At 37.5% G+C, this 23,651-nt stretch overlaps 1 protein-coding gene and 1 long non-coding RNA gene across 2 annotated transcripts in view; one reads left to right on the top strand and one right to left on the bottom strand.

Moving 5' to 3' along the window:
- The window catches only part of LOC149803489 (regulator of G protein signaling 6-like), a 101,059-nt gene that overhangs the window by 12,024 nt on the left and 65,384 nt on the right, over positions 1-23,651 (top strand). Inside the window, exons 2-4 of the mRNA XM_089953213.1 lie at positions 10,589-10,661; positions 15,031-15,191; positions 16,170-16,221. Of these exons, the coding sequence (XP_089809339.1) occupies positions 10,589-10,661; positions 15,031-15,191; positions 16,170-16,221 (286 nt within the window). The remainder of the gene's footprint in view (positions 1-10,588; positions 10,662-15,030; positions 15,192-16,169; positions 16,222-23,651) is intronic.
- LOC149803490 (uncharacterized) overlaps positions 1-23,651 on the bottom strand; it is a 38,856-nt gene that overhangs the window by 8,118 nt on the left and 7,087 nt on the right. Inside the window, exon 2 of the long non-coding RNA XR_016420224.1 lies at positions 16,969-17,149. This is a non-coding gene — a long non-coding RNA (uncharacterized LOC149803490). The remainder of the gene's footprint in view (positions 1-16,968; positions 17,150-23,651) is intronic.

The following is a 23,651-nucleotide window of genomic DNA, read 5'->3' as shown; positions in this document are numbered from 1 at the left end:
TGATTACATAAATAAGTTTTCAGACAAATTATGAATTAGACAAATGATTTGCTTATAGTATAATGAATCAAGAATTCGTCCCCGAACAAGAATTTGTTCCCGAACAAGAATTTGTTGCACATCCAACTATTCCAAATTATGAGGCAAACCGAGATGGCACGGTGCGACACTGCACGCGAAGACGACCAGTTGGTACAGTTGATAATGCTGGTTATTTAAGATTTACTGCCACGTGCTCAAAGAGGTATTTATGTCATCGTTTCGTCTATGAGGTTTTTAACGGAGTGATCCCTAAGGGGTTTGTCATTGATCACATTAACGGTAACATACTTGATAACTCTATAAACAATCTTCGTGTGGTCACTCAGAGCAAAAACTGCCTACTGGGTAACACAGGGTGTTGTAAAACAGTTGCAAGAAGAGCTATTAAATCTATAAACGCAGGTGAAGAAATTGTATTCCAGTCAATATACTCCGCCGGTAGGTATTTCGGTATTTGTCCACCTGCTGTACAGCGTGTCGCAGCTGGGATCCGCAAAACAGCATTTTCAAAGAAGCTCAAACAGAAGATTTCATTCTGTTATATAACTCTTATCGCTGACACAAACGACGATAACTCCTCCACGAGTGTGTAACGCTTTGCAGAGTTGTCGTCGTCAGAGGATTTGCTCCCCTGAGAAAGCCACCTTGATAAAATATTTTATCGAGTTCATAACATGTAATCATTTATTTACCGTAGAATATATATTTTTTTACAAACAATATCCTCGTTTTACTGAATATATCCGACTGTTTTGCTCTTCTGTGCTTGTTATATGACCGCGCTCGAGAAAACATACAATTAAAATATTTTAAACAAGTCCCGCCCACTGCTAGAGCGAATTTCCAACTCGCAAGTAACAGTTGGGTTATATACGAAATCGCTCCCTAAGACCTTTGGGTCGATCGAAAGTCAGCACGCGCAAGCAAAACCATAAATTTAATCCGCCAATGGCGGGTGTCTTTTGTGCACCATCCAATGGTCGATTCAATGGATGGTTTTGCTCTGCTGCTGACCGTAGAAAATGACCCACCTGCATGTTTGTGTCGTCATAGGATAAGGTCTTAGGATAAGTTAGGATAAGATTACATGTTCATTGTGCCTTTACTTGCTGTCATACTCGAATCAGAGGTAAAGGTTGTTCTGTGTTGTATCGTCCCTCCCGAGCTTCTAGACCGTTATTTGACGATCTAGAAGTTCCTCATGGGGTGAGTGACCCCCAAAAATAAACAGATAGATGGATGCATAAAGCTCTACGTCACCTGGGTGCCCACCAATAGAAACATTCAGAAAGAGTGTTGGCCAAAAATAAACGGTAACATGAGGTGCCTAAGGGAAAAATCACAACACGAAGGTCTAATATAAGACCAAGAAAAAAAAATCCTAACAAAGGACTCATGAAAGAACCGTAGGCCGGTGAAGAGTACCCAGTAAGTGATAACCGCTCATCATCTATCTGTTTATTTTTGTTTTTGGTGATGCTAGCAGAGAAGTCCCTTGGACAAGAAATGCAAAGCATTTTTCATGCATTTAAAAATATAAAAATATATAATAATATGAATCACGAAAATATAAATACCATACTTGTTGAAATTAAAGAATTACAACAGCGAGGTTTTAATATTTTACTAGACACTGAAACAATTATGTCAGATTTTGAATCCTTGAATGAGCTATCACAATCGGGGAAGAACAATCTCCCCGCGTGTTATAGGTTCATTAAGGGTTTGCAAGATCGCATTTACAGATCACTTGCCGGGATAACTGAAAATCAGGTATCTGAATTTATTCCACTGTGCCGTGCAGTTGAGAAGATTCGTCTTGTATTGTCAAGCGAGTATGAGACTCGAAAATTAATTAGCACCAGGGTGAGACGGTTAAAAGGTTATATAAAGAATCTAGACACGGAAATGCCTTGCATTTCTGACGAAAATACTAGTATTTGTGACTACGAGGCCGACAAGGAAGTATAAACCGCCGCGTGTGACTCACAGCACAAAGTGAAAGTAGAACCTGAGAAACGCTAGCGCCCCCCCCGGAAACTCAAAGAGTTTCTCGAGTGTAAAGCACATTTCCACGGTAAAAAAAAGTGTATTATTTTTTTTGCCCGAGCGTGGAAACTCTTCGAGTTTTACATGAGAAGTCCTTAGACTTCCAGGATTTGCTTAAGCGTTTCAACATCAATACAACAATGAGAATAGTTCATAATCTGTTCTCGTTGACACCAAGCTGTGATCATATGATTTTGCTGTAGCTGTGTTAATTGTGACGACGTTAACAAGAAGTCTTCGTCGCCGTACACGTCAACGATTATTTTAACGGGGAAATACTGTTCTGGGAATGTCTGTATTTGAAATGCGGTTTTTATTGCCTCGTGAAGAATTTGCTTATCATGAATATGAACTCGTGCGTGAATGTATTCACACATTATACACAACCGTTTTTTTAAATGCGCGCCTGCGTGCTAAGCACTCGCATGAGAAGTCCTTTGGACTTCCAGAGAAACTCTTCCAGAAATGCTTTGCATTTCCAACGATGCCGGTTTTGATGGGGTATTTGCACGCGATGACGAAAGTGGACCACTGCAGAAAAAAAACTATTATTATGGATCCGTTGACTTGTCCTTGTCCTCGAAGAGTTTCAGGATTTCACCAGTAAGTTCACGGAGACAGTCTCGCCACGCAGGTCCAACAACCCCCCCCGTTGGTCGACGAGTTTAAAATTTATCGTTGACAACCACGGATTATTACACCGCAGATAGACCACATTGATTGGTTCTTGCACAATCAGAAAACCAGGGGGGTCTTTTGGTGTGAACGTATACAGGATAAACCCCTGCATCGCCGTAGTATTATCTGATGCGCTGTAGCTACCGTCAATGACGTCACATACAAGATTGACCGCAATAACATCTGTGATATTTACGATCCCGGGTGAGATGTGTCTGCCATCGGATGCTGTACTGTTGTCGTGTCTTAAAATAACAGGTTGTGGTTTTATTTTCGCATACGCGGCAGAAATATCTTTGAAAGATTCCTCGATGAGATCTTGGACTGATTTTCTTAGTGTGTGTACGTTATATCCAGGAAGTTTAAAATCTGAAATATCCTTCACGGGAATACCAAATAGGGTTGCAAAATTCGATCTTTTTCGGTTTCCATAATCGCCCTTGAGATCCAGTAGATGTTGAATTACTTTTTGATTCATAAATTCCATCGTGGATGCGAGTTTGTTTAGTTTTTCTATGGTGGTGATAATGTTCGTGCGAGAATGCAAAGCATTCCGAGAACTGCTTGCAGAAACGCTAGCGTTTCCAGTTCCTGGTTTTGTTATATCAGAGATATAATCTTGGAAATGTCCCCGCAACAGGTCTAGCTGTTGTTTATGTGCTTGTTTGATCGGATTAAAAAAATGAGCTTCTATATCTTCTGGCCGGTAATCCCGGCCTCCATACCCCTCAAAAAAAGCTGCCCCTATTATATCCAAGGGAACTTTATCTGATGTTGAAAACCAGGCTTGGCCTGATCGTAATCGATCTGAAAATAATAAATACTCGCCGTACACGAGGTCGTGTAGTTCTTCCTTCGTGGTCTCGAAATCCGACTTCGATGGTGGCGGTGGACCCGGTTCAACCTCGGGTCGTTCTTGTGGCCATCCTAATACTGTTCGGATTGAGCTGCTATAAATATCCACGGCGTATCCCGGTGTTGAGATTTCAATGACCGCAGACAGCGTTGGTTCGTGCGCGGTCACAGATATTTTGGCTTCCTTGCCGGTGATTCGTTTTATTTGGCGTTGTATCTCCGCGTTGATTTCTTCGATCTGATAACTCCCAGTGGGTAGCGTAATTGTATCCCAGTCGAATTCGTCAGAGTCGGCTTTGGTTTTCCACGAAAACACAAACGAATTATTTGGCTGCTGACCGGAAAATGATGCCGCTCTGACATTAGGCCAGCTGTGATACGCACTGAGCTTCGACAACGCGATTTCGTTCACGGCAATTGGAGTTGGAAAATTAATGCTGAATTCTGGTGTCGTCGAGGACACTGAGATCATTGTGGTCCTTACCGGTGTTGTGTTTGTGACTATTTGCTGAAGCAGTTCCTGTGGCGTTGCCATCAGTGACATTATTTATTTGTTTAGTTTTCAAATAGTCATTGTACACATCTGACATTAGTTTGAATTCAGAATCTGATATCAACGCAGCGTCGCTGGATTGCGCGTCTAACGATGATGATATCAGCGATGATAATTTCTGATATGCGGTCGTGGCTGTATTTAATTTTGTCGTGTAATCGTGTAATTTTGTGACCGCGCACGAGGATATTTTTTTTGCTATGATGCCGAAAACTCCTGCTGTTGCTGTAGCAGCGGAAACAGAGATCGTGGCAGCGACTACTGCAGTCACTGGAGTGACCGCTGATAGTATTACTCCCGCGGATGCAACAACGGCGGATACTGAATAAACCATAACGTCTAACACTGTTATGCGTCTGCGGTATTTTTTTACTTTTTGACTGGTTACTTCGATGACAGTTTTTAACTCAGATTGCCACTCACGGACTTGATTATATCGATATTGTTGAGCATCTGGAAATCCTTCGGATTTCAACGTTGACATTATTATTTAAAATCGCCGGCGATTTTTAATTACGCGGTAACCAATTGAGGCGTTGCAGCGACGAATTCCAAACAAAACCAGTAAGATGTTGCTGTTAAAGTATCGTCGGCGGCTTCAAGCATAAATGTTTCCTCGGTTCCGCTGTTTAGTATTACAGTGCAAACCCCGGAATACTTATCGGTGGAATGTCTCCAAGGATATGTTGTGAAGATTTCAAATTTAGCGGCTGAAAACACAGACAACCTGTAAACACCGGTGGCTGTTGCTGTATATTTGATAGTGTTGTTATTTTGTCGTGACCATGTTGCGAATCCCGATGATACCGTGAATACGATGTTGGTGATATGCCCGGAAGTAACTCCAGTGGGGACTTTAATCAGACTGGTTTTGTTAACGATCTCAGGAATACCCGATACTATATTCTGCTGTGTTTGTTTGATCGTGTTAATGTTATTTTCTATTATCTGAACTTGATCTGAAAAACTTTTTTCCGTTCTGACTACACCTAACCGGGTATTAATCTTATTGATATCGTTGGCGTTATTAGTAAGATTTGGTATGATTTCAGAAAGTTTCGTGTCGACGACTGGAGGATCCCCAAAGAACTTATCCACGGTCTCATCAGTTTTTGAGAAGTTTCTTCGAAGTCTTGTAAACGCGCCCACGTGAACATCATACTCTGCACGCAGCGTATTTAGTTTACCGTTGACGATGTCCACGTATTGTTTGTTTGACGCATCCTGGTCGGATTCGGGATTTGCTAACGCGGTTATTTTGTTGCCGCTCATGTCAAGTCCGCCGGTCATTACGTCGCCGGATTTTATTACTCTGTCGCTGACTAGGTCAACAACGAGTTTGTACTGCGCGTCGACGTATTGTTTGTTTGCTGCATCGTCGTTCGAGGCTGGATCTCTGAGTACGGTTATTTTGTTTCCATTCATGCTGAGTTCGCCGGTCATTACGTCGCCGGTTTTTTTCACACATTTATCAACACCTTTATCAATACTGTCTTTGATGCTTGCGATTGATATGTTCGAGTCCTTGATCCGGCCGCCATCACTAAATGCAACGAAATTATCCTTGGTAGCTCCAAGAACTCTGCGAATTATGTCATTGAACTTAATGTTGCTCGTTCTTAGTTTTCCTTGCTTGTCTTGGAAAATAGCAACTTCATCTGGGTCAACTCCAGCTATATTCAAAAGATTATCGACTTCATCTCGTGTCGCATATTTTGAGAGATCAACATCTGTGCCAGGTTTGACTTTTCTTGTGAAAGGTCTTCCGTAAATATCCACCATTATTCTTATTGCTGTTTTTCAAATGCGAGCATGAAAATGCTAAGCATTTCTCGATGCGGTATATTCATACACTACTCGATGCGGAGACGTTGCTGGATTTCTTGAGATTGCATCAAGAACATTTAAAACCTCGTTTCCACAAATGGGCGGATCAATTAATGTTTGTGTTGGTAGCGTCGACTGCCACACTGGAATTGAAAATCCTTTGGATTTCTTAGAAAATCTGCTGTTGAGAGTGCGAGGCACTCCGCGGACATACCTGAGAAACTCAGTTGGCGGTGCTAAACCGTACGAATCGAAATAGATAATTCCACGTGGATCGATCGCGTAAGCAACCCAGTGAGTTCCCGGACCATCTTTGTTGTCGAGATTGATAATGCCAGTTTCTGGATTATTCGGCCGCGTCGGTAATTGATCTCGCATAAATACTCCTCTGAAATGTTTTATACGCAATTTTTTAACAGCATCGAGTAAATCAAAATTGCTCAACGGCGTTAGAATTTTTTTGGATACCATGATGGTGGAGTTCCTGGTAGTCTTAGACCTGATCCGCGAGTGGATCTCCCCTTTTTTTTCTTGTATCCCTTTCCGATTGCTTTCTTTAGTGCCATTCCAGCTGCGGTTCCAACTGTACCTAACGCTGCAGCTTTTGCCGCTGCGCCGAGTAATCCTGGAATTGCAGCAGCTAGTATTGGGATGAGGGGAAATATTCCACCGGTTTTAGTCATGTCCTTGATAGCTGCAGCAGAGAAATCAAGGCGGATACCGGTTTTTGCTGTTAACGCCTTATTAAAATGTTTAAGCTGAGTGGCCGTCAATGACAATTTGTTTGGACCACTACCAAGTTGATCTCGTTTTAACGTTATTGATGTCCCGCACGTGCTTGCGTGTTTCGATTGCAATTTCTTTGTTTGACCGGAAGTCAAGGTGACATTAACATGACTGTATGACATTATATTTCAGAAACTAATCTAATTGTTACATGTTTTCTACTGGAGCGTCAATAACTCTCATTCGTCCGCCAACACCTTCAAGTAGCATTGCTTTATCGGAGAGTATGACAGCAATCGCTCTATAACCACCAGCAGGAGCACCTACACGAGCTCGGAAATGCAGGTCGACAACAGATTGTTTAACCAGATCAAGATGTTCCAGCGAAAAGTAATAAATCGGATATAAACTCATAAAGTCTCGCTGTGATATTTGCAGGCCAGTGTCTACATTAAGGTCGCGCCCCATAAATGACATCAGACGATGATACGCGCGTGCGACACGATGATGTTCGAAATCTATTAATATATCCTCAGATGGCTCCTGATGCCCATTTATTCTCAACGAAACTTCAGAAACTCCAAGTGTATCAAATACCATTGGAGTTCTTGTCTGGTCACTTATTCTAGCACGGTATTGAAATGCAATGAAAATATGTCGTGGTGCTGATACTCCTTGTTGCGATGATATATGCCATGTAAACAACCCGCCGTGATCACCCTGAATAACGTCTGTGGTTGTTGTTTTCCAGGATAGCAGTGATTTACCACCCGTGTCCATAAAAGACAACAGTCGTTGTTCTTCGGTGATTGACGGAGACAACACTGGCATCCACAACCACAGTTTAGTTAGTATTACCTGACCAGCGGCAACAGCAGCATCTCGCCAGATAGCGTCATTATCATCAGGTTTTCGCACAAGTATAACTGTGTGTTTGGCACCGAATATAACCTTTTGAACATCTCTGCAGAATCCAAAGATGTGAGACAATGGAATCACACCTGAGAACTCTTCATCTCCACTTAACATCGATCTACGTGTTGCAAAACCCAAATTAAAATTTTCGTTCATCGATGCAACTTCGGTACCACCAGCATTCATTGTTACATTCCTGTTCTCGGGGCTGTCGGTTACATCCTTTGCAAACATCATTGATGGTCCGGCTGATCTGGTGTAATCATCCGAGTATCTCGCCAACCCGAGAATTGTTGTGGCAACATCGACGTTATCATGAATTGTTTCAATTTCTTTTCCATCTATCATATAAATAGCGGATTTAAATAACGCCATGATGCCGTTGTTAACAAATCCAACTCGGTCGCCGATTCCGTAGTTAGTGTTATCATTCTTTAAAAACCTACCTTCAACTTCGATGAAGGCCTCAGCGGGCAAGAAGTATCTGCTTGTATCCTGGACCTGTAGTTCAATTCTTCCCCGTTGGTTAGGATTACGTGCTTCATAAGAATAATATTGAAAATCACGTACAGAATCATCTTTAAGTACTGGTTTGGACATATCAAATGCATCATTGGATTTTCGCACAAACATTATTATTATTCGTGATGATCTAATTAAAATGTTATCGTCACCGGAAACCACTACCAGCTATCAAATTAGCAGTTACACTATCTTGCAACGCTTTGGAGGTAATTCCCGCTGTTGCGATCTCAGCTAATTTCTGATTTACGGCCTTATTTACTACGCTACTAACATTTGCCGGCATAACTTCAGTGGATGGTAGTTTTACTGGCGCGGGCCTCTTAATTGGGGTTTTTTTTTGTATCAGCTGTGCTAGTCGATCCTTAATTGATTGAAATGCTTTTCCGGCAAGACTACCAACAGTGCCAATGGCTTTATCCTTGACAACATCAGCAGCTTTCATCGCGAATTGTTTTACTAACGGTCCAGCTTTCGGAGCGATTCTTGTGACTAAATCCCTAACAACATCACCGACTCCATCTCCGTAAACAACCTCGTATACTGGTAATCGTGAGTTTACTACTCTGACACTTCTTGGTCTGCGAAAAGAATCGTGTAGTATCATTTTATTTAATTATTGTTTCTCTAACTAAATTTACTAGTCGCTGTGGTAACCGTCTGCGAGTTCATCAATGAGTCCCCGGTAAACGCCGATATCCATAATGCCACGCTGAAATAGTCTCTGACAGATATCTGCGGCTTCATTTATAATTTCCGGAGAGTTGTTTCCGGCACGTTTTCCTCCGATGAGAACTTCTAGCCGTGATACGTCATTGACGATATTGTCAGGACAGATGTGGTTGTTATATCCGCGACCAGTGTAACCTTTTCCTATTTTCCTTATTTCCTTTTGTACCCTTTTAATATCAGAAATTACATCATTTTTCTGAGCTATTTTATCTGATAAAACCATTTTAGCAGAAGTACCCTTCAATGTTTTTTGTTCTTCTATTTCATCGTTTAATTCTCTTAATATATCATTTAAATTGGCTAGTTCCCCCTCTAATTTTTTTCTTTTTTCTGATATATTTGGGGGGATGGACGAAACAGGAGTGGTAAAATCATCATCGGGAGCACTAGCCCCCATTTGTTCACGCGATGAAAATTCAGGCACTGGATCAGGCAGTGTCATTGCGGGGTCTATTTTTAGAGCTGGTGGTCTCTTCTCCTGCAGTTTTGACTGTTTTTTCATTTCTTTTTCCTGTATTTTTTTCTTCTTTTCTTCCTCCCTTTCCTGCTTTTTCATTTCCATTTCCTGTATTTTTGCCTGCCTTTCCCTTTCCCTTGCCTTCATTTGTTGGTCTCTTAGTTCCTTATTAACCCCAATTACGCCAGTTTTTATAAAATTATAGGTATCATCAATTTTAGATATTCGAGAAATACCTCGGTTTACTTTGTAAACATAATCCCTCCAATCATTCAGGGTCATACCCGAGGCAGCTCCTGGTTTTAGAAATTCTTGCCGGTTAGGATAATTTAAGACAATCCAAGCAGAAAACTCCCTAAGCTCATCCACGCTAGTAAGTGGAATATTTTTTATATCAGTAATACCATCTTCGGTAAATTTATTAATAAATGTTTCCTTAGCAACTGTCACTACTCCGGCGGCACCTGGATCAACTACAGCACCTTCATCTGCCTGTTGCTGTTTAAGTTCTTCTATTGCTTGAAGTAACCCTCGTTTTGTTTTGGTAGGGTCAGCAGGATCAGGTTTTCCTACAATTGCAGTTTTAACTTCACCAGTAGCTGCTGTAATAGGCTTAAATAATTCCTCCGCAGATGTTGCAAACTCAACTCGCGCTTCTTGTCTTGCTTTTAATTTTTCTTTAACGGAATCACGGACAGGAATAAATTTTTTAATCGCGGCTAGTCGTTGTCGTGCCAATCTAGTTGTGAGTGCTTCTCCGATATTTGCCATTATTTATTTATCAATGATTTAATTCCGTTAACATAAAAATGTTTTCTTGGAAACTCATTTCGTAGAGCAGCAGAGGGGGCGCAAACTACACCTGATTTTTCGATGATACCTCACCGTGGAAATTATGTCGGATACGAGTCGGATTTATTGAAGTAACTCGCGTTATATCAGCGGAAATACAAAGCATTTCCGGAAATGCGAAGCATTTCTCAAGGACATTTTTTTTTGTCCTGTATTCTGAATAGAAGGGTTTATTTGTCGAAATAAGCCCTCTATCGGGAAAAGTTTCCGTGAAAGGGTTTATTGTGAAAATAGTTTCGGTCTGTTCGCCCCCTCTGCTGCTTCCTGTATTTTTACAAGCACTAGTAATTAATAAACTGGTATCATGTTACTCAAGTCAATATGGATCATTATCTTTTTGTTTGATATAAAATTAATAAAATATACTTACTCTGTTTCAGATGGAAACAATTATTTCACGTATGCAGAGTAGAAACAATGGAATTCAAATAACCAAAAAGGGAACATTTTCAGGTAGGTAAGAAGTTAAAGCTATAAATGCATTTTGTCAAGTAAATCTTGAAAATAATATGAAATTACTTTCTGCCTTTCTTTCTAAAATTTTTGCATTGCAAGTTTTTTAAAAAGATTCTTGAAAAGTTCGGTTAACATTCATTTTTTGGGGTGATTCCCAAACAGTTTACATGAGAAAGAGAATGAAGATTGAGTACTTAATTATGACCGTGTCAGTGCTATAGATGAAGCTTGGTAGTGTGTTCAACACAGGATGTCATGTGATAATCCCATGCAAGTACCATTATACAGCATAAACTAATTCGAAGGCTAACTTATAAATCTGCTAAAATTATTCTTTCTTTATAATCTACTTATTAGTCAAATATTTGCTTTAAAATGTGACCGGAAAAGGGTGATATATCATGGTAGCTAACTGCATGCATTTGAGACCACTGTTACGATATATACTCACTTTCTGTGTGTGTAGAGTTGAGACTTTTTAGCTCTACTGGTTATAGACCAGAAGAGCTAATCCTTTGGCATGTCATCCAATGTATTTGTTATCCTTTGTCAATCTGTTAGCATAAGTTTGTTATCATTACTCCTTATAACTCCTGGGAAGATTGCCATGAAACTTTACAAACACATTTATTCTAAGGTCTAGTTGGTCATACAAGGGTGACCTTTAGACATCAGATGTGGCCACCATGACATCTTGAATCTTGTTGCATTGGCTGCTGAACATATAGTCATCTTGACAATGACATTTCATTAAAAGACTCATATGTCTAGTTTGTCCTAATGAAAATCATGCTTTCTGAGAGATCCAATATGGCTGCCACATCTTGTTATTGCTACTTCTCCTAGATGGGTGGTCAAATCAACATGGTGTTTTCACTTAAGACTTCTTTTAAATTGCATTGATGCTGCTAGGCTGTGTGAGTGCATGATCATTGTTATGAGTGTATGCTCTTGAAATAAGTAACAGAAAAGAGTGAAAGACAACAAGCTTGGTAAAATTCAACAAATAATTTATTTTCCTAGAATACAAAGTGAAAATGAGAAAAAAGAATTTAAGGTGTTGCAAATTAAATCCAAGAATAATCCAAGAATTACAGACACAAGTCCTAATAATATAAAGTCCTGAATAAAATTCAGTACAAGTCCCCGAGAGATCCAAAACTAAAGGTGATGATGTGTCTGTTATAGCTTATGGACTGCTGATGTGTAAATAGTCTTTTGTTGAATCACACTAATATAATACAAGGTTTGAATTCAGTATAAATTCCTGTGAAAGTCTTTATCGAAGAAGTTTATCAGAAAACGTTTGTATTTCCAGAGAAAATAATCACTTGAATTTAATGATTTGAAGAAAATAAAATTAAGCCCAAACTGGTCACAACATAATACAACTTGAAAGTGCTAGCTGTTAATGCACGAATGACAAGGTCCTCACAATCACAAGATTATATAGTTCTCTGCTTGACCTCAGGTCAGAATTAGCATTTTCGAGAAAACAAACATTACCTAATGGAAAATAACCTTCTAGAATGATCCTGATGTTTACAAAATCAAAACTATACCTTGTAAAATTCACTTAGGAAAGTCCAAAACCCTGATCCAAATAAACATATTTACTTCTTTTATTAATAATAATTCTGATATTAAGCTCGCAGTCACAGAGAATAAAATGAAATGAAAGAATTTTGTTAAAAACAAGTCAATTGGGTCAAGCAGAAATGAACTCAGGTTTGGACGAGGTTAAGTCCAGCATACAATGTTACATTACAATATTATGTAATGAAATAAAATGTAAAAAATACCTTACAAACAATTAAATATACGTAACTTCATGCATAATTGACTGTCTTGCACGAGATTTAAAAATTACTATGCTGAAGGTCCCATGTAATGAAACATGTACTGAGCAGCCCAATTTAGGATCACACTTCTCACTTAAATAGCATGAGGAAGGTGCTAGTATATGTGCCCTACACATTGCCTGCTTCACCTTAACTCAGGTCAGCATACCACAGCTGATGGGGATACCATTGAAGCAGTCAAAAACCTATCAAGAAGACATAAGTGATGCCACTCACCATTGGTGCCTGGAATATGAGCACACTAATGGACAGTACATAGCAGATTGACCATGGAGAAGATCAGCTCAGGTTGGTAGAAACTGGCCAGATTCAGCATCCAGATAGTGGCCTAGAGTGAAACTATCCTAGTTGAGGAAGAACAACCCATCAAAGTAGGAGCTGACTACACCTTTTTCTGGCATGGCCAAAGTTAAGAAGACTGACATGAAGCTGGTGTTGAGTTTGCTATCAAGTCACAGCTAGTCAGTTAGCTCACTAATCTCCCAAAGAATGTAACTGACAGACTAATGCAAATGCATCTTATTAGCTACATCATCATCAGGAAAAGAGGCAGGCAGGATGATCGAGTGATGAAGTCCATAAGAAGAGCAAAATGCTTTACTGACCTCAGGCTTATAGTCTCCAAGACTAAAAAGGCATCCAGAAAGTTAAACATCTCCAATCATAGTGATGTCTAACACTGGGGCATCATGCGAAAACATTTAGCATCATGACCCAACCAGTCACATTATCCTGACACCAGTCTGACCAGTCCTAACACTAACCCCATAATGCCGAGTGCCAAGTGAGGCAACTGGTTGTACCATTTTTATAAGTCTTTTATATGACTCAGCTGGGGATTGAACCTATAACCTCCTGCATTTGATGCATATGCTCTATCTACTTAAGCCACTGGAGCAGTGATAGAATGTTCATAATTGTAATTGTCTTGGCAATATTTAAAATTAGCTTGTGAAAAATTCAACTTTAATGGTATAAAATAAATGTTTTTGGAAATATTTTGTCATGAATATTGAAGACTTGCTGTTAATATCATCAGTATCATAACAAAATTACTTGGGAATGTCCATACATTTGTTACTGATGGAAGCTATCTGTTACAAAAGTAACAAAGAAGCAAAACCAGCATGTTTTTAAAACTTAACAAATAATTTAGTTATCAAAGTTACAAATTAAAATGTGAGAGGAACTTACATTATTATAAAGTGAATCCAAAAGAATAAGTTCTGTGTAAATTTCAAAACTGCAATGAACCGTGACATCAAAATGGCGTTTTCCAGAACTCCTTTGAATATTTCCCACTAGTTCAAAGAATATTATAGTCCATAAATGAGCACTTTCTATTTCCACTGATTAGTCCAAACAAATGTTTTTCCTCTTTTTCTCTCAATTAATATCTAAGTACAACATAAAATATGTTTGCATACTTGATGTTACAACAGGAACACAAGAAATAAGAATGACGTAAAAGTGGGAATTAATCTGATTGCTCAGTTCTCTCCTTATGAACACCTTCAATTGCAACTATTTTTCACAACATACCCCACATGACAGATCTTACTGCTCAGTTTATTTTAAAATTGCCAATTAATGAGACCTAACCCAACCATTGGAAAAGTACTTAATTCTTCCAGAACCGTTCAATCCTCACCAGCCAATGAGAAATTAACCCCAAATCACCAACAAGTCTGATTATTAAGGCTGTTATTAGTAATTGTCACCACATATGTAGGCATCTATTTATAGGTCCTATATATTTTTATGCTCTTAATATTCCTAAAACAGACCCTAGTCACATAGGCAAGATCTAACTAAAGATAATAGAAAATTACTACAATTTACAGCAATGAATAAAAATTACAAAAATTAGATAAAATCATGTACAAGGAGTTACAAAAAGTTATAGATATACATAACCATATCACACCCCCAACTATACTCTCTTGCAGTAAGTCATCTTGAGCACTGATATTGTTAAATTTTCATTTGAATGCCAAATTGTATCATATTGATTTTCCAATGTACCTGTCATTTATAAAATTTATTTTCACCTTAATAGTGTGCCAATGTGACAGTCAAATGTAGCAGTTTGGTAGCTGCATAGAAACTGATGTTAACCTTCTTCTGCCTGAACTTGTGGTTATATTATAATCTTATCTCTAGTTTTCATGAAAACTCTATCTTAGCAGGAGATACCTTTTCCAATCCGACATCTGACACAAAAGACATGGCCATGGTCAAAAACTTTGTTATCAGATAAGTTGTGATCTGTGATCTCTGGTTTCTTTATTAAAAAAAGAGGCAAAATAAATTATAAAAAAAATTCTTCAAAATTGCTGAAAATATTTTAGAATCCATGCTATAGAATTTTTTTTGTCTGTTCCTTTCTATCATCTCATGAAAATCAAATTTTCCTTATACACCATGGAAAATATGCAGAATAAAATTCATTGAGTAGAGAGTCAAGTCCGTCATGGAGTATTTTGTAAATTCACATTTTTCAGGTTATGATCTAATTGCCTGGCTGATGTATCATTACTGCAGGGACAATACAAATGAGGCGATCCATTTGTCCAGGTTCCTTCTAAACTATGGTTATATTTTCCCAGTTGATCTCAAGAATTTCATCATCAAAAATGAAAAATCTGCCACATACAGATTTCAGGTAAGATGGTAAACTATAGACACATAAATTATTACTGTACTGTGAATTCACATTTTTTATTTATAGAGTGTCAATTCTGGTGGATTTTGTAATTTTTGTAACTGCATATTGAACACCCAGACAAAATAGAGTAATTAAACATACTAGATTTATGAAAGCTATATTTTTACTGGTGTTGCCTGTGTAAATCTGATTCTGACTGTTGCCATGAAAAAAAGTTAATCTGATGAAACACTTTCCATTTTTCAAATGGCAATATTTCCCTCATAATTTGTTGTTTAAAAGTGATTTTTGGACAGAGATAAAATTAATGTGATTTAGCTGATGTTACACTGTCATTTATTTGTTGTCTTTTCAGTCTGGTTGTGCATGTAAAGTGTATGTGAAACACTTGTTTAAATTATTCACGCACAAGTCTTTAGAATCTGTGTGTAAAATTAGAAATCTTTATATTCAAGTGATAATAATTTTTCATTGTTGTTACATACAAACAAGGAAATGAACACATGCAGAAGCAGAACCAGTGATATCTATTTATAACATAGATGATATGAAACCTAAAAGTATATGGCATTAAAAGCAGGACTACATGATATTTGGGTACATTATTAACAAAGCTATGTAATTATAATGGTTTTAAAAAATATGTTATTATTATAAAAACACAATGTCATAAGGAATTTGTGTGTGAAGTTACAATGAAAATAAGTAATAGCAAGCTATGAACTAAGAGTGAATGAAATAAAATATGTAATTCATCCATTATGATGGGATCCATAATCATTTCCTATACACTATATGGGACTGAATCATACTAAATGGTATTTTAATGAGGGGCCTTTATTTAATTTTTTTGAGGGTTGTACTTAACTATTATTATTATTATTATTATCATTATTATTATTTTTGAGCAGTAAAATTTTTTACTTTTTATTTGTATTCAGGTATTTAAACTAATTCATGAAATATTTATTGCAGGCACCAAAATACTGGCCTTCTAATAATATGAAATTTTCAAATCAAGAATTAGGTGAGTAGTTTTGCAAGTTACTCAGTTGTATTTTTTATGCATGACTCTAACATTGCCTAGAGCCACTTATGTCCATTATATTATAGTATATTTTTGGGGGGTTAATTTGAGATGTTGAAATATTAGTATACTCAAAGTTTTACTCTTATATTTCTCCATCAGATATATTATCCAGTCACAGTATAATAAGGAAAATAACTTCTGCTATTGCTTGACTCCAGCCCTCCAGAGAAGACAAAAACATATCTTCACCATCTCTGTGCATAGATAGAACCAGGATCTCAAACCAGTTGATTTACAAATTTTGATCACTAGTTTGGGTTTGAATCCAGAAATTTGTATTGGCATAAATTTTACATTCTTAATGGGGATTGAAAACAAAATAAGTGCACTTTTTGCATTAATATGTATTCTCTTGATAGTGTAATAAAATAGCAAGTTTTGAAAATAAATTGGATTCTGATGTTGCAGTACTAATTAATAATAAATATGAGTCAATATATTTTCAATTATTGAAAAAGGAAGAATTGTTTATAGTTCACTACAAAGATTTTAAAAAAACCAAACATTCAATAACATTTTTTGTTGTTTCATTCACAAGATTATTATTAGTTGACCACTGATGACATTTACACTTAACAGGCTCTTAGTAATGCTTTGGTCCAGATTTCTCCCCTGAATCACTTTGTATCAGCATTAGAATGTTGTAATGGCAGGACAACTGTTCAGCCTGCAAAGAACTTTTACCTTTAGTTTCCTGTTGTTGGGTGTGTAAGGTTTCTGACTGCTTTCCAATAGTTCTGCAAATTATGTTCACTCCACAGAGGAAGTTCCTGATGTAGACTTAAAGTGTGTTCCTGAGTCTCATCCTGAAGTACATTTTTCTCTTAATAGCTCAGTTCCAAAAGTCTGATGGCAGATTTCACCACTGTAAATTTAAAAAGTAAAGGATGATTAAATAAACAATGAAACATTCATGATCGAGTTATGTTTTTATGAATAATTTATGCCAACTTTAAAATTTATTATATTGTTGTTGTTGTTGTTTTTGTGGGGTTTAATGCCATTTTTCAGCACACGATAGGCTATACATGGCGGCCAGTATTAATGGTGGAGGAAGAACCCAGAACACCCCGGAAAGAACCACCGACCCACGAGAAGCTACTGGCAAGCTTTCTCACATGCCCACATTGGCTGAATCTTAGACTCAAACCGCCGCAGACAGAGGTGAGATGGCAGTGATCCGTAACGAAGAGCGCTTTAGACCACTCGGCCACTCGGGGCCCCCTATTATATTGTAAGTTACTGTTAAATGATATATTTTATCTAGGGATTGAACTTAATTTATGTGCCTGAAATACAAAAGATGCATATCTTTGAAACACACTATGTAAACATTTGTTACAAGCCTGCACATACTTGAACTCTGATATTCATGCACAGTGTAACTTGCAATATTTCTTGGCTGGTGATTTCTTAGCATTTCTAGCACATGTTTTGCCATGAATTCATAAAAAATACAAAATCTGCCCATATATATATATATATATATATATATATATATATATATATATATATATATATATATATATATATATATATATATATATATATATATATTCCTCTTAAAGCATCTTGTACAATACAGTAACAATGAAATATGACCAAAAAATCAAAATGCTTAAGTATAGTATGTCTGCTAAATAATTTATTATGGTCAGTCTCATTTTATCTCCCTTTTGGCTTGGCTTAGGTAATTTTCATCAATGGCTCTGAAGACATCATGACCATCTCTTATTCCTTTATTACTTAGAGCACCTCAAATGACAACCCACATTTAGCCTTAAACTCCCCATATTCCAACAGTAACAGCTTTTTGTGTACATATGTTGGCTATTCTTGAAATGTTCTGATCCTATTGATCTGCGGCTCTTTTATCACACCAGTTGTTGTACTGGTGGAACATTTTTCATGCTCAGTTGACTTGATTTAGCCGGTTTCTCAAATGTATTGGTAAATTTTATAAAATTACTGTGATTGGGTTTTTTGTTTGTTTTATAATATTTTATAAAATACTTGTTATTTTCAAAAGTAGTAGATTTCAGCAATCAAATAGTATGTGTGGTAGACCAGCATTAAAATGGTATTTTTGGCCTACCACCACTAGAATCATAAAAATACTGAGGGAAGTAAATCTTGTAGGATGCAATACAATTACCTTTTTTGGACACCTCTGGGTAGCCTGATACTCTAGCCTCCCATGATGCTCCACACATGAGGCCAGGCACACACCTTTTAATGGCTGATAACAGTGGATACATTGAAAATGGCAGACATAATACAAAAATGCATTGGCAATAAAGAAAGAGCACTAAACCAGTTATTTCCAGCTGTCTCCACTATGGTTGTTGTTGTTGAAGCCACAGCTATGTAAATTAAAGAAGTACATGTTGTTTTTTTAATGTGTCATTATGCAGTGCTGTCATATTCACCTATTTTATATGTGAGTTGGGGGGTGTACAGTAAAAGATCGCAAAATTGTATGGTTGTGCTTCTTCATATGTGTCAGACACTTTATTTGCATAAAAGTTTGATTAATTCTTATTTGCCATTATTTTGAATTAAGTTTAAAAATTTTACAATGAATAGATTTTCGTGTCATTTAACATACCAGGTTAACCTATAGGTGGCTACCATGTTCAGTTTAACAAGGATTTTGGAAACTTTTTACAGATTGCCAAAGAATGGCTAAATTTGTAGTTTATGTGCAATGTCAATGCACAAGTGATTAAATACACAAGAAATATTCAAATTTGCTGACATCATCAAAATGCACCCATTAACTCATTACCCCCCTGCAGGTTTTTGTCAGAAATGCGAGTAGGAAACACATTTTGGGGACTATTTTTTAATACATCCTAATACATAGACTTTCAAGAGATTTTCCATTAGCTTAATGCCTGGTTGTGTTAGAAACGTCAATTTTTATTGGTTATTTCGCTAGCAAACTAGCAGAAGGGTAAAAGTTGGAGTTCTTTTTTATTTTTATTTTGCTTTATGGATCCATCATTTTCGTATCGAGACCACTCTATTCCAAATGCCCACCTTTCTTTCAAGACTGGACTATTGTAACTTCTGTCTGGTTCATCTCATTATCTACTCCAGAAACTTCAAAAAGTTCAAAACACAGCTGCTCGGATCATACTTAGAGTACCACGATCAGAGCACACCTCCCCGCTGCTCTGTACCCTACACTGGCTATCCATTCGATCCAGAATCAAACACAAAATTTGTTCTCGGTCTCTAGTCCAACATACCTATCTGACCTCACCCATGTGTACACACCAGCAAGATACTTATGCTCCTCTTGTGACAATCATATACTCATTATTCCCACTATGAAAACAAAGTCATATGGACAGCGTTCTTTTGCATACCAGGGCCCCGCAACATGGAATGAATTGCCAACTGAACTTAGACACAAAGACACAGTGATCACATTCAAGAGTGCTCTCAAAACTCACTTATTTCGACTGCAAGAACAAACTTAAAGACCTAATAATGTTTCCTACCTGAAATATTCTCAGCATGTTTTTTATTTTTTAATGTTTTTCTAATTTCATGGTGTTTGTTTTTGTAATAATATTATTATGTTTTTTATGTTATAGGTGTTGTCTAATGTTGTAAAGCGCTTAGAGCTTCTAAAGATTATGCGCTATACAAGTCCTCAATATTATTATTATTATTATCCTACTTTTTGCAGAGGTTTACCTGTGTGCAGTTCAGACCAGTCTGCCTTAGATCTGAGGCCAAAAAGTCTAAAACCCAGACACAAATTCAAATTCCGACCACAGAAGAATTTTTGAGTGGAAAAAAAAACTGGTCTAAAAATTTTGTTTTTCCATCTGTATTTTGCAATGCAACTTGAATGTCCAGATTATTTGGTATCATTGTAGAGCTACATCTGTCTACCTTTCAAACATTCCACACACTTTAGTGTATCTTACATGACCTTGACGCTACAGAGCTCGGCAGTAGGTAACTACCTCCTGCCACATAAATGTGGCACCAGGGGTTAATGAGTTAACTCTCACTATGATACAGTGCACAATATATAATTTTTCCTCCTGTAATCTATTTGGTTTTACTATTCTGAACCATCTGTCTCCAAAGTTTCTGCTGATTAAACATTTTAGTGCTACCGGTATTACATTATTAGGTAACATTTAATTATTCTTGGTAAACTTTAATTTTTACCATGCTGTTAGCTGTGTATTTGATTGGTTAGTTACACATGTTTCATGTTATGGCTTGATTACAGGATGCTGTGTATGTTTTACATTTTTCTTCTTGATGTATCCATTCATCATGAGTTCCACCTCACTTGGGAATTTCATTTGGTGTTTTTAGTCAATTTTTATCTCATTTAAGACAAAACTTTGACATTCAAGTGCACCAAATGTAAGCAGTTTGAGGCCACCATCGACATGCATATAGTTTGTCTGGCATGCACCAAGTGTACCTCTTCAAAGTTCTGCAGTGTCTGCACCTTGTGGTAAAAGCAGACATGGTCCACAGTGTTTTGTAAACATATGAGGGGCAAGAGAAAAGGTAAAGATCAAAGTCAATCAACACCAATATCATCAGTTCACATCCAAACTCAGAATCTGTGGCCATTATCATAGCATAATCTGTGATGTCTCTTTACCGCTATGTCAAGATTCCCAGAGCCATGCCACAGAAACCATCTCTTGAGAAAATCTGGAATAAGATGGATGAGACAACACATATGCAGTGATGCAGAACCTTCACACTTGGTGTTAGCATCACAGCTGTGATATTCGATTATGAACAACTTGTGAATGGGGATTTTGTTCCACAACTTCCCTCATGACTCTCAGCAGCAGATTTTGATAATACACGAAAGTGTAATCCCTTTGTTTGACATCTAACTGGATAGGTGTTCTTCTGCATGGCTGCCTTTAGGCCAGTTAGACTGGACATCTGCATTTACATACCAGTCTTGCCAGCCTCTAGAGCAGTGGTTCCTAATTCACAGGTTGAGACCCAAATCAGGTTTGCAAGGACATGATAATTCTGGAGGGTTGCTAGGATTTGTTTTTGAGGGAGGCAGAACTTATAAAAATGTGGAATTGGTATCATAAAGTTCAGAAAAACTATTTTTTAGGGTTGTGGCCAAAATCTCCTAGGAACCACTGGTCTCAAGTTCATAGTACTTGTACCTTCTGTTGATCAGCCCAGCCAGCCAGCCAACTGTCCCTTTTCCATAATTATTGATCAACAATTAGTGGTTTTGGAGTGTTTGGTTGCAGTCTTTCCTTTAGTTCCATTTTTGATGGAAAATTAGTGTGATCTATCTGTTTAGGTCCACCAGCTCTGCATGTTTAATCTGGTGTCTTCATGACCATTATGGCCCTTCACACCTTGTCTTATAGCTATTCTTCAATGGATAAGATAGGTCCCATATTTATGGCTTACCCAGAGGGTTGTAGAACACCAAAGATGTGGAGTGTATTGCATCTTCCCTTCAATTGGGTATGCTTTACTTGAATGTGGATGGCATTTTTGATGAAGATAACTAGCCCCCCCCCACTCGCAAGAGTTGGGATGGCCTTGAATTGTCTCCACACTCCAGTCTGATGATGTAATAGAGTTCATTGTTTCAATAATTCAGTTTTATTATAGCAGCAGAAGAAATAAATATCATCCTGCAACCTGCTGGTTGCCTTTCTTCATCTTTTCAGAATTTACCTCTGAAGTCCAGGAAGTGAAAATGACCAAGTAGAGCTTGCAGTTTTTTGATAGGTGAACATCTGAAGTAAGGCCAAGTTGTATACTCCATAATCCAAATTACACCCATCACTCATAGACCAAAATAAAGAGAATTGAAACGTCTTTTAACAATACAAGGTATTTTTTAAATAGCTTGCGTAATCAGTGAGGAAAACCTGGTAAAAAATCTTTTTCTTTGAAAATCTAATCCTATGCAAAATATGAAACTGTAGAGCACCACCTTATTTAAAGCCCCACTATGTGACAGTTGGCAAGTGAAATTCTGAAGAGAGTGACCTTATAACATCTTGGAGATGAAGGCCATTCTTCATGCTTCCTGTGCATGAACAGACCTGCAACATAGATGGGTGATATTGATGAGTCCAACAATTCAGTGGTGGCAAAAATACCTGCAATAACATGATGTGTCACACAAAAAACATGAATTTGGACAATCAACCCCTCCCCCCCCCCAGGTTGTGTTTTTATAAAAAAACAACGCGATTTTCAGGAATCTTACCCCCAACATTTTTTATCAACATCTCCCCCCCCCGATAGTTCTTGACTACCACAATATATGCATGTATTCGGTAGTATGTGCATGAACAGTAAACAGTCCTGCTCAAAGCTCAACTAAACCTATCCTTAGGGCATAGAGCTGATGTAGGGCAACCAGAAGTTACAGTGGTCAAAGGTAAACAACCACCCTTCAGATCATGGGCAAGGTGGACACTTGACCCCTCCCCTTTCTCCCAACTCAAGATTTCACCTGTTTTTGGCCTACAGCCATATCAGCACAGCCCTGCAAAAATAAATTTAATTTCTCCTGGTTGATGGAAGTTTACTTTGTCAAGTACAGCAGCAAGGGGGAACATTTAATTCTTTGACATCCTGCAAACATCATAGTGACATTAAGCATACAATGTCCATCAAAATTGAAACACCTTCTGTATGTTGCACATTTGACACACTAAATTGTTCATTCCTTTATTATTATTTGTTGTCTTACTCTTGTTAAAATACTAACTATTAATTGACCGACACTTTGATTTTAGAAATATATTGATTGAAAGACAACAATAAACACAAGTTCATGTTTCCACAATTGATTTATTTTGATTAAGTGTTAACACTCATACTGGATAGAGGCATTCGTTACTGCTGTATTACTTGTAAGGCTCCCATGAAACTTTAAAATATTATATTCTTCCTTGTCCCCAATGAAATATTCAGTCCTAAATGTGATATATATTTATTTTTCTATAGAGACAAGCATATTTCATGGTGAAACTGCTTCTGATACAGTTCTGGCAATGCTAACATTATGGACATTATGAACAACTCTGTTCTGGCCAGGATTCACTCTGAGAATCCAGCAAGGAAGATTGGACAACATCCAGTCTTTATAGTGAGTGCAAAGATGGCACTAATGACACTTGCATTATCTTCTACCCCCTCCCCCCTTGAACTATTGAAAGCCGCAAAGGCTGCATCAAATTAAGCATATATTTTGCCATCCAATGGATTTTAGAGACAAAAACTTATTTATGTTTTTATTTAATATCTGACATGGCTGTGATCATGTGAGTGTTTGCATATGTGTATGCGTATGACATTGATATTGGATAATGCTACCA

Source organism: Sinohyriopsis cumingii, chromosome 3 (genome assembly GCF_028554795.1).
Source record: "Sinohyriopsis cumingii isolate HCF-2022 chromosome 3, ASM2855479v2, whole genome shotgun sequence".
Taxonomy (NCBI): domain Eukaryota; kingdom Metazoa; phylum Mollusca; class Bivalvia; order Unionida; family Unionidae; genus Sinohyriopsis; species Sinohyriopsis cumingii.
The sequence above is the reverse complement of the archived record's forward strand: the minus strand, read 5'-3'. Positions and strand labels throughout refer to the sequence as shown.